This window comes from Cherax quadricarinatus, unplaced genomic scaffold, assembly GCF_038502225.1.
Source record: "Cherax quadricarinatus isolate ZL_2023a unplaced genomic scaffold, ASM3850222v1 Contig339, whole genome shotgun sequence".
NCBI lineage: Eukaryota > Metazoa > Arthropoda > Malacostraca > Decapoda > Parastacidae > Cherax > Cherax quadricarinatus.
This window is the reverse complement of record NW_027195365.1, coordinates 109,702-121,874: the sequence shown is the minus strand read 5'-3', so window position 1 is coordinate 121,874 and position 12,173 is coordinate 109,702. Positions and strand designations below refer to the sequence as shown.

Sequence of the window (12,173 nt, the reverse complement as noted above, 5' to 3'; positions counted from 1 at the left end):
TGATGGTGACAGTATGATGTATCACTACAGTTGTGATGGTGACAGTAAGGTATATCACTACAATAGTGATGGTGACAGTATGGTGTATCACTACGGTAGTGATGGTGACAGTATGGTGTATCACTAGAGTAGTGATGGTCACAGTATGGTGTATCACTACAGTGGTGATGATGACAGTATTGTATATCACTGGAGTGGTGATGGTGACAGTATGGTGTATCGCTACAGTGGTGGTGATGATGACAGTATGGTATATCACTGGAGTGGTGATGGTGACAGTATGGTGTATCACTACAGTTGTGAAGATGACAGTATGGTATATCACTGGAGTGGTGATGGTGACAGTATGGTGTATCACTACAGTGGTGAAGACAGTATGGTATATCACTGGAGTGGTGATGGTGACAGTATGGTGTATCACTACAGTAGTGATGGTGACAGTATGGTGTATCACAGCAGTAGTGATGGTATCAGTAAGGTGTATCACTTCACTAGTGATGGTGACAGTATTGTGAATAACAACAATAGTGATGGTGACAGTAAGGTGTATCACTTCAGTAGTGATGATGACAGTATGGTGTATCACTACAAATGTGATGGTGACAGTATTTAGTATTGCTACAGTAGTGATGGTGACAGTGTGGTGTATCACTACAGTAGTGATGGTGACAGTGTGGTGTATCACTACAGTAGTGATGGTGACAGTATGGTGTATCACTACAGTAGTGATGGTGACAGTATGGTGTATCCCAGCAGTAGTGATGGTATCAGTAAGGTGTATCACTTCACTAGTGATGGTGACAGTATTGTGAATAACAACAATAGTGATGGTGACAGTAAGGTGTATCACTTCAGTAGTGATGATGACAGTATGGTGTATCACTACAAATGTGATGGTGACAGTATTTAGTATTGCTACAGTAGTGATGGTGACAGTGTGGTGTATCACTACAGTAGTGATGGTGACAGTGTGGTGTATCACTACAGTAGTGATGGTGACAGTATGGTGTATCACAGCAGTAGTGATGGTATCAGTAAGGTGTATCACTTCACTAGTGATGGTGACAGTATTGTGAATAACAACAATAGTGATGGTGACAGTATGGTGTATCACTACAAATGTGATGGTGACAGTATTTAGTATTGCTGCAGTAGTGATGGCGACAGCATATTGTATCACTACAGTAGTGATGGTGACAGTGTGGTGTATCACTACAGTAGTGATGGTGACAGTAAGGTGCATCACTGCAGTAGTGATGGTGACAGTATGGTGTATCACTGCAGTAATGATGGTGGCAGTATGGTGTATCGCTACATTAGTGATGGTGGCAGTATGGTGTATCACTACAGTAGTGATGGTGGCAGCAAGGTGTATCACTAAAGTAGTGATGGTGGCAGCAAGGTGTATCACTACAGAGGTGATGGTGACAGTATGGAGTATCACTGCAGTAGTGGTGATAACTGTCACTACAGTAGTGATGGTGACAGTATGGTGCATCACAATAGTAGTGATGGTGACAGTATGGTGTATCACTACAGTAGTGATGGTGACAGCATATTGTATCACTACAGTAGTGATGGTAACAGTATGTTGTATCACTACAGTCATGATGGTGACGGTATGGTGTATCACTACAGTGGTGATGGTGACAGTATGGAGTATCACTGCAGTAGTTGTGACAGCATGGTGTATCAGTACAGAAGTGATGGTGACAGTATGGTGTATCACTACAGTAGTGATGGTGACAGTATGGAGTATCACTGCAGTAGTGGTGACAGCATGGTGTATCACTACAGAAGTGATGGTGACAGTATGGTGTATCACTACAGTAGTGATGGTGACAGTATGGTGTATCACTACAGTAGTGATGGTGACAGTATGGTGTATCACTACAGTAATGATGGTGAAACTATTGTGTATCACTACAGTAGTGATGGTGACAGTATGGTATTTCGATACAGGTGTGAAAGTCTCAGCAGCAGCAGTGTCAGTAGCAGCAGTGACGTCACTACCCAGCACCAAGACCGTGATGTTGGATCTGACTGATCTTAGTGATGATCTAGTGAGTCATGCCTGTGACCTGGCCAAAGAGCTACAACCTGCAGGAGGGTGAGTCCATCACTGTTGTTCTTTTGTTGTGAGTGCGGTGGTCCAGGATTTGGAGAAATTTTCTCCAGGAGGGGAGTATCAGCCCTCTTCGTCCCCTTTCAGCCTCTTTCCGCCCGTTTCAGCCCGTTTCAGCACTGAGGGGCCCAACCCTTTCAAAAGAGGCAAACATCTTGTTTACTGCTATAGCAAGTAATTGATGCGAGATGCAATATGGGTATATGACGTGGTCAAGCGACCGCCGCTTCTTGCAAGAGTACAGTGTTGCAAAGTGTAGTTTAATAAGAGACAGTCCATCTCTTACCTTAGGACAAATAAGGAAAATACTGCTTCCACTTTATTACCATGGTAAAGATAGTGTACATTGTTGTCTATGCTTAAGACAGCAAAAATCAAGCATTCTGCTTTGCTTCATAGAGGAAGTTTGGCAAGGAAGCAAAAAGTACTAGGTCAGTTTTTCCTTCATGTTTTAGGGGCATTACAGTGGCATAGGATGCTGTGAGGTCAGATTACTTTTCACCCTACTTGGAGTCACACTGATGCCAGGATAACCAACAAAGAACACTGATTCATGCGTTAATATGAACAAAGTGTCTCACAAAACACGATAAACACTTACAGAGAAGTGTGATCAGCTTCTTTAGTGACATGGTGTGAACAGTTATTGAGGAACAGTGTGAAAACGAGTGTTGTGATCCAACAGAGTGTAGTGCGACATTCTTCAAAGAACACTATTCTTCAATCAACTCATCATATATCCGGGCATAACTACGGGTCAGATACATATACCCAGGTAAGTGTTCTAACTCGTGATGTACTACTATTGACTGCGCAGTTGAGTATAAGTTATGAGTTAGTCACTTAACATTAACCCTAGTGATAAGTGGACCTTTGAGACCACACAAGTGTCGTCAGCCATCAGTGTCTGATATATGTTGACATAACACCCCCTAGGGGTAATTTATAATCATACATAATATACTTTATTTCAGTCCGTTAAGTGGATGAGACAGCTTCTCAAGACCTCGTCTGCCAGGCGGCTGTGTGGATGATAGCTGTCTTATCAGCTAAGTACTCCCTATATTTAATCTTTAACCTTAGCTGGTAAACCATTTCTCAACAATTTTGGTCGTGCTCGAACAGGATAAAGGCCACACTGGTGTCCAAATATGTTGTGCTACAGTGTACAAATAACCTACGAGCCAAGGTCCTTCGAAAAAACTGTAAAACTAGTGTTTTATACTATAAATCAGTATAAATGAGGCCCTCCAGATTCAATCACAGAGAATTGGCAGTCAAAAGAAAACGAGTGTTCCCCCGGCTTTCACCCATTACCCAAAGAAAACAGGAGCTGGGTGACTCACCCAACATAAAACGGGGGATGGCACCCATCTTCCACTGCTCTCAAGCTCAAGAAACACTGGCCACATCAACAAGCCAGATGACGGTCAGTTTGACTGAGTGTATATACACATAGTGTTTATAATGTTTATAAACAGAGATTAAGAAACAAGATTGTGTTTGTTTCTTATAGATATACCTGTTATATTAAAGGAAATTTTATATAAAGTGTAAGCTTTCATATATATATATTAACAGTGACATTTATATATGTGTAAGAAACATACATGTGTGATTTACAGTTATACAGTAACATTTATAGTGTATAGTGAATGAAGTGTATAACGTTATTTATGATGAATCAACGTTGTTAGGCTGACACAGCAAACTCAAGCCATAAACACCAGCCATATGTACTCTGTACCCTTCATGGTTATTGACCCTGAGGTTAAGCTTAGTAGGTGTCTGACACGATTATTGCTGACTTAAGCATAACAAAAACTCAGCTGTTTATAGCAGTACATTGTTTTTTTAAACACTCTAATTGTGGTGCTGGAATTTTCAGTATACCATTATAATGGCTTGTTTGAAAACTCAGTTTCAGTCTTTACAGACTAAGATTACACAATTAGAAAATCTAATTTCAGTCTGTATAGGGTTAAATCAGGATACAAACATAGATTTTGATGATCTTGAGGTCAAATTTGAATTACTTACGCAACATCTGAAAATAATTAATTCAGACTATATAAATTATGAAATTGAATTTCTTAAATCAGACCCATCTAAGGTTGAAATTAAAAACGTTTTAGATACATTTAGTAATCAACAATTAGGGATGACAGGAGTACAGGCTGTCTGTTGCAAAACTCTGTCACAGAGACCTACTGTAACTAGTGGTCAAACACCTGTTACACCTGTAACAACAACAAGTGTACCATTACCAAGTTTACCTACCTTGTCATTACCTATTTTCTAAGGTCATAATTACGAAGAATTCATTAGTGGTTTTCAATCCATAGTAAATTTACGAACTGACATAGATGAGACTGCTAAATTCAATTATCTTAAATGTCTTGTGAATGGAGAACGCTATAAACTGATTAAGTCATTTCCGGTGGTTAAAGACAATTATCAAATAGCCTTACGTGTCTTAACAGACAATTACTTTGATGCTGACAAGGCCAGAGTTAGACATGCAGTCTTAATATCAAGCTTGAAGCCACCCAAACATTGTTTTTCAGACTTACAGGCATTTAGAAAAACATTAGACAATAGTCTCAGATCTCTAGGTGCTAAATATGACCTACGACAATGCGATTGGTTTATCAGTGGTATTGTACAGGATAAGTTATCACCACAAACTATTGAACGATTAAATATTATGTTCAATAAACGCTATTTCACTTGTGAAGAAATTAGCAATGGTTTACAAACAATAGTTTCATGCATGCAAGCAACGAGGCAAGATGAAAAATCCACAAATCTCGTGTATAATAAACCTTCAACTCAGTATAAAATGGGTATACCTACTCCCACTAAAGCATATAATGGGAAATCCCATATAGGCATTTATCAAGCTGTGAATACAACAGACAGTAAACAGACTGTCACACATAAACGTACTCCAAAATGTGCACTTTGTGATGGAACACATTGGGCACAGTATTGTAGTCAATACACATCAATGGAGACACGTAAACAACGTGTTCATCAGCTAAAAAGGTGCATCAAGTGTTTAGGTGAACAAAAGAGAGGTAAATGTTCATTGAAGAAGTGTTTTAAATGCAAGGGTATGCATCATGCAGCATTATGCCCAAATACTTTTGCTGAACAGCAGCAGACTTCCACAGAATCAGGAAGTCAACAAGCAACAGCATTAAATGTGGGAGATAAGTTTAAAGCAATTGCTCTCCCGATAGCCCGAGTTGGGTTATCTAATAAATTACACAAAATCAATGTGTTAACACTATTTGATCAAGGCTCACAAAGGTACTTCAAAAGAAGAACAGTGTTGCAGAAACTGAATAAACAACTCTATGCCAAAGTACAGCTAAATATAGCTGGTTTTTTCCAAAATTCTGGTAAACAGACATATGACCTAGCCAAAATTAGTGTTGGTCTAGGAAACAGAAAAAAGACAGTAGAAGCTGTGGTAGTAGATGATTTGCCTAAGTCTGTGCAGATGCAGGGATTAAAAGAAACAGTTGCAGCACTGGAAGCAGCTAAGGTCAAGTAAGCCTGTCCTAACATACAGACGGACATTATTAGTCCAATTGATTTAATCATTGGAAGAGATTATTATCACTGTTTTGTGCAAAATATAGTAAGTAAACATGATGTTCACTTGCTGAAAACAGCAGTAGGCCACATGATATGTGGTCCCATTCCCTCTCAAAGTGGGAAAAAAGCTGATATTGATTCAGTGGAAAATGTAGTAGTTACAAGAGTAACCGCTGATCATGTACCACAGCAAAAATTATCATTACTGGAAGAAATGAATGAACCAGTTGATAAGTTGTGGGATTTAGATGCGACAGGTATTGATGTAAATAAACCAAGCCCACAAGAGTCTCAGACTTATAACCAATATTTGGACACTGTCAAATATAAAGATGGACAGTATTGGGTTATGTTACCATGGAAATTAAATCTACCACATCTGCCTAGCAATCATCGCATGTCTTTCGGAGAAATGAAAGCACAAATACATGAGCTCAGGAAGAATCCAGAGCTACTGACTGTCTATGATAATATCATACAAGAACAGTTGGACAATAAATTCATTGAGGAAATAGTCGAAGACAAGTTGAAGACAGAAGCTCATTATCTCCCACACCACGGAGTCAGAAAAGATTCTGAAGCCACTACGGCAAACATCTTGTTTACTGCTACAGCAAGTAATTGATCCCAGATGCAATATGGGTATATGACGTGGTCAAGCGACCGCCGCTTCTTGCAAGAGTACAGTGTTGCAAAGTGTAGTTTAATAAGAGACAGTCCATCTCTTACCTTAGGACAAATAAGGAAAATCCTGCTTCCACTTTATTACCATGGTAAAGATAGTGTACATTGTTGTCTATGCTTAAGACAGGAAAAATCAAGCATTCTGCTTTGCTTCATAGAGGAAGTTTGGCAAAGAAGCAAAAGGTACTAGGTCAGCTTTTCCTTCATGTTTTAGGGGCATTGCAGTGGCATAGGATGCTGTGAGGTCAGATTACTTTTCACCCTACTTGGAGTCACACTGATGCCAGGATAACCAACAAAGAACACTGATTCATGCGTTAATATGAACAAAGTGTCTCACAAAACACGATAAACACTTACAGAGAAGTGTGATCAGCTTCTTTAGTGACATGGTGTGAACAGTTATTGAGGAACAGTGTGACAACAAGTGTTGTGGTCCGACAGAGTGTAGTGCGACATTCTTCAAAGAACACTATTCTTCAATCAACTCATCATATATCCGGGCATAACTACGGGTCCGATACATATACCCAGGTAAGTGTTCTAACTCGTGATGTACTACTATTGACTGCGGAGTTGAGTATAAGTTATGAGTTAGTCACTTAACATTAACCCTAGTGATAAGTGGACCTTTGAGACCACACAAGTGTCGTCAGCCATCAGTGTCTGATATATGTTAACATAACACCCCCTAGGGGAAATTTATAATCATACATAATACACTTTATTTCAGCCCGTTAAGTGGATGAGACAGCTTCTCAAGACCTCGTCTGCCAGGGCGGCTGTGTGGATGATAGCTGTCTTATCAGCTAAGTACTCCCTATATTTAATCTTTAATCTTAGCTGGTAAACCATTTCTCAACACAAGAGCTGCAACCACCAGGAGACTGAGTCCATCGCTCTTTTTTTGTTTTGTAAGTGAGGTGGTCCAAGAGCTTCAACCACTAGGAGGGTGAGTCCTTCACTATTGTTTTAGTGTTGTCAGTGAGGTGGTCCAAGAGCTTCAACCACTAGGAGGGTGAGTCCTTCACTATTGCTTTTGTTTTGTAAGTGAGGTGGTCCAAGAGCTTCAATCACTAGGAGGGTGAGTCCTTCACTATTGTTTTAGTGTTATGAGTGAGGTGGTCCAGGAGCTTCAACCACTAGGAGGGTGAGTCCTTCACTGTTGTTTTAGTGTTGTGAGCGAGGTGGTCCAGGAGCTACAACCACGAGGAGGGTGAGTCCTTCAATGTTCTTTTAGTGTTGTTTGTTAGGTGGTCCACGAGCTACAACCACCAGGAGGGTGAGTCCTTCACTGTTCTGCTGTTGTGAGTGAGGTGGTCCTGGAGCTACACCCACCAGGAGAGTGAGTCCTCCTTCACTGTTGTTCTTGTGTTGTGAGGTGGTCCAGGAGCTACAACCACCAGGAGGGTGAGTCCTTCACTGTTGTTCTTGTGTTGTGAGTGAGGTGGTCCAGGAGCTACAGCCACCAGGAGGGTGAGTCCTTCACAGTTGTTCTTGTGTTACTTTCAGTGTTAATGGTGAGATCCCTGATTGGTGGTGGTACTGGTGGTGGTGGTGTTAGGTACTTACGGTGATTGTGTTTGTTGCAGAAGTGGTGGTGGTGGTTGCAGCAGTGATGGTGGTTGTGATGGTTGCAGCAGTGTTGGTGGTTGTGGTGGTTGCAGCAGTGTTGGTGGTTGTGGTGGTTGCAACAGTAATGCTGGTTGTGGTGGTTGCAGCAGTGATGGTGATTGTGATATTTGCAGTAGTGATGGTGGTAGTGGTGGTTGCATGAGTGATGGTTGAAGTGGTGGTTGCAGCGGTGATGGTTGTGGAGGTTGCAGCAGTAATGGTGGTTGTGGTGGTTACAGCAGTGATGGTGGTTGTGGTGGTTGCAGCATTGATAATGGTTGTGATGGTTGCAGTAGTGATGGTTGCAGTGGTGGTGGTGGTTGTGATGGTTGCAGAAGTGATGGTGGTAGTGGTGGTTGCAGCAGTGATGGTGGTAGTAGTTGTTGCAACAGTGATGGTGGTAGTGGTGGTTGTGTAGGTTGCAGCAGCAATGCTGGTTGTGGTGGTTGCAGCAGTGATGGTGATTGTGATGTTTGCAGTAGTGTTGGTGGTAGTGGTGATTGCAGCAGTGATGGTGGTAGTGGTGGTTGCAACAGTGATGGTGGTAGTGGTGGTTGCAGTGGTGATTGTGGTTGTGATTGTTGCAGTAGTGATGTTGGTAGTGGTGGTTGCAGCAGTGATGGTGGTAGTGTTGTAGATCATCAACAGACAACAACAACTGTGTCATCATCAACAGGTACTCGTGGATAAAGTGTGAGAGCAGCACAGTAACAGTGGAGGGCATCCAAGACATGATCCAACACCTACATCTCCACAGTGTTAAGGTCAAGGTTGACTTCACAGTAGAGACCAGCGTCCGCATCACACCAGACCAGCGCGACCAGCTGCGCACCCTGGCTAAGACAACATTCAACTGTGCCTTAAGAATGTGAGTGTCTGTCTTACTTGTGTTATTATCCTCTTAATGGAAGCTGCTATGTTCATGATAGCTACCATCATCGCAACTACCGTCATGGTGACCGGAATATTCATGACAACTATCATCATGGTAACTTCATTTATGATGGCAGCTGCTTTCATGATAGGTACCATCAAGGTAACTACCATCATGGTAGCTGTTATATTCTTGATTGCAACCATTATAGTAACTAGGATAATGGTAGCTGTTATATTGATGATAGCTGCCATCATGGTAACTAACATCATGGTAACTACTCTCATGGTAACTACTCTCATGTTACGTTCATAATACCCCTCAAGGGAGGTTCCTTGGCCATGGTGAGGGACTTTCGAGAGAAAGGGATTACATAGTAGGTACAATTCAGTCTGAGGAACATAAGGTAGCCATAGCAGTGATGTATAACCCACCACAGAACTGCAGGAGGCCAAGAGAGGAATATGACTAGGAAATTGGATCTGTGCTCCAGTTCCTTGAATTAAGACCTTCCATCCCCCTCAGAGGCGCTGCATAATCTTACGGGTTTAGCGTTCCCCATAATTGTATTATAATTATAATATATTCATAATGGCTACCATCATGGTAACGTCTTCATTCATGAAATCTACGATCATGGGAATTACCATAATGGTAGCAGCTACTTTCATGATAGCTACCAACATGGTGGCTATATTCATGGTAGCCATTATATTTTTGATTGCTACTATCATGGTAGCTGTTATATTTATAACTACAATCATGGTAGCTGCCATATTAAAAATAGCTACCAGCATGGTAATTAGCTTCGTCGTATCTGTTATCTTCGTAATATCTGCCATTATGGTAGCTGCGTTCACAGATTCTGTTACATTCATAATAGTTGCTATCATGGTTACTACCATCAAGGTAAATGTTCTATTCATGATATCTACAATCATGGTAACTACTGCAATGGTTCCTGCAATATTTGTGATTTCTACCATAGTGGTAGCTGCTATATTCATGATAACTGCCGACATGGTAACTACCATTATGGAAACTACTTTCATGGTAGCTGGTATTTCCTTGATAGCTAGTATCATGTTAGGTAAAATCATGGTAGCTACTACAATCATGATACCTACCATCATCATAACAACCTCCGTGGTAGCTGCAATATTCTTGATATCTAATATCTTGGTAACTGTTTTCATGGAAGTTCATAATAGCCACCACCATGGTAACTACCTTTATGGCAATTGACATAGTCATGATAGCTATCATTGTAGCTTTCATCATGGTAGACGCTATATGTATGACAGTTACCATCATGGTAACTGCATTGATGGTAGCTACTATATGCACCATTGCTACTGAGGGACGCTTCTGGGTTCAACTTAGTTATAAATATTATAATATGGGTTGAGAAGGACCGGCCATTTTAAGTGTCGGATTCCAGCAGTGAAAGTCAGACCTTCAACATAAACATTTACATTAAACATTGCTTTCTAATACGTTCCAAAACATAATTATATACACCTACCATCATGGTAATTAACTTCATGATAGCTGCTATATTCATGACAGATATCATCATGGTAACTACCTTCATTATATCTGGTATATTCCTGGTAACCATCATGGTAACTATCTTTCTCGTAACTGCTATATTTTTGATAGCTACCAACATGGTAGCAGCTATATTCTTGATAGCTACCATCTTGGTAGCAGCTATATTCCTGATAGCTACCATCATGGTAGCAGCTATATTCCTGATAGCTACCATCATGGTAACTATCTTTATGGTAACTGCTATATTCTTGATAGCTACCATTATGGTATCAGCTATATTCTTGATACCTACCATGATGGTAACAGCTATATTTCTGATAGCTACCATCATGGTTTTGGAGAAATTTTCTCCAGGAGGGGGGTATCAGCCCCCTTCAGCCACTTTCAGCCCTGAGGGGCCCAGCCCTCTCAGAAGGGGCAAATATCTTGTTTACTGCTACAGTGAGTAATTGATCGCAGATGCAGTACGAGTATGCGACGTGGTCAAGCGACCACTGCTCCTTGCAGTCCTGTGTTGCAAAGTGTAGCTTAATAAAAGACAGTTCATCTCTTACCTTAGCAGGACAATTAAGGAAAATCCTGCTCCCACTTTATTACCATAGTAAAGATAGTGGATATTGTTGTCTATGCTTAAGACAGCAAGAATCAAACATTCTGCTTTGCTTCATCGAGGAAGTGGCAAGGAAGCAAAAGTACTAGGTCAGCTTTTCCTTTGTGCTAGGGGAGTAACGGCGTGGGGCGTTGTGGCGTCTTCAGATTACTTTTGACTCTACTGAGAGTGACACTGACGCCAGGATAACCAACAAAGAACGATCTGTGCGTTAGTGTGAACAAAGTGTCTCATAAAACACAATAAATACTTAAGAGAAGTGTGATCAGCTTCTTTAGTGATAAGATTGTGAACAATAAAGACAAATCTTGTGGAACATAGTGTACCAGTGTGCGTTTTCCTAGACTATGGAAGACGTGGACATCCAAGGACACTTCAGCTTCTATTATCATGTGGGGTTCGAACACGTGGATAGGGTAAAGAAATACTCATGTAGGCTGGTAGTACGTATAATTACGGATAGTGTGGGAAGCGCCAAACAGCCGTGACCTGCCTCCTTGCTCTCACTCGTAAGACTGACCAACCACAGTACCCATATGTGAGGGGGGTGTTTGAAATACTGCTGTTGTCAGCAACAATATGAATACAGACAGTGATTCAAGCAGAGACGGTTGGTAGTGAGTCATCTACTGGTACACTGGTTACTGGTAACTGGTTACTACTACTGAGAGCTCGGCGATGCTAACGTATGTCGTCCCGACATACAACTAATACAAACTAGAGATGGCAGGTATACAGCTTGGGCTGATTCTATACAATGTCAAAGTACACAACACTTGAACATTATTGGTAGGCGCCATTAGCATTACCTGTATGTTGCATGCAGACACTACATTTCTTAACATACTCAGAAATATCAGTTGCCATACGAGGCCAAAAGTATTTCAATCTGGCTTGTTTTACTGAACGATCCATACCAGGGTGTGCAACACCTGGTACATCGTGAACTAGCTGTAAGGCTACATTCACTAGTGACTGTGGAATTACTAACTGGTATACTCTTCTGCTAGGAGTACCCAACTCGGCTGTTCGATACAGTAATTCTTGGTTCATGACAAAGTCACTGATGGGTGCTGGTGGCTTCACAGTCAGAATAAGATCTTCCT

At 41.1% G+C, this 12,173-nt stretch overlaps 1 protein-coding gene across 4 annotated transcripts in view; it reads left to right on the top strand.

Moving 5' to 3' along the window:
- The window catches only part of LOC128702066 (uncharacterized), a 133,577-nt gene that overhangs the window by 72,539 nt on the left and 48,865 nt on the right, over positions 1-12,173 (top strand). For 2 of the 4 annotated variants that reach the window (XR_011391148.1, XM_070080353.1), the window contains 2 exons: positions 1,963-2,110; positions 7,149-8,849. Coding sequence is in view for 2 of the 4 variants with exons in the window: in XM_070080353.1 (XP_069936454.1) it covers positions 1,963-2,110; positions 7,149-7,164 (164 nt within the window). In the remaining 2 variants the exon portion in view is untranslated. Of the gene's footprint in view, positions 1-1,962; positions 2,111-7,148; positions 8,898-12,173 lie in introns of those variants that run through there. The other 2 variants (XR_011391147.1, XM_070080352.1) reach the window with 2 other exon arrangements.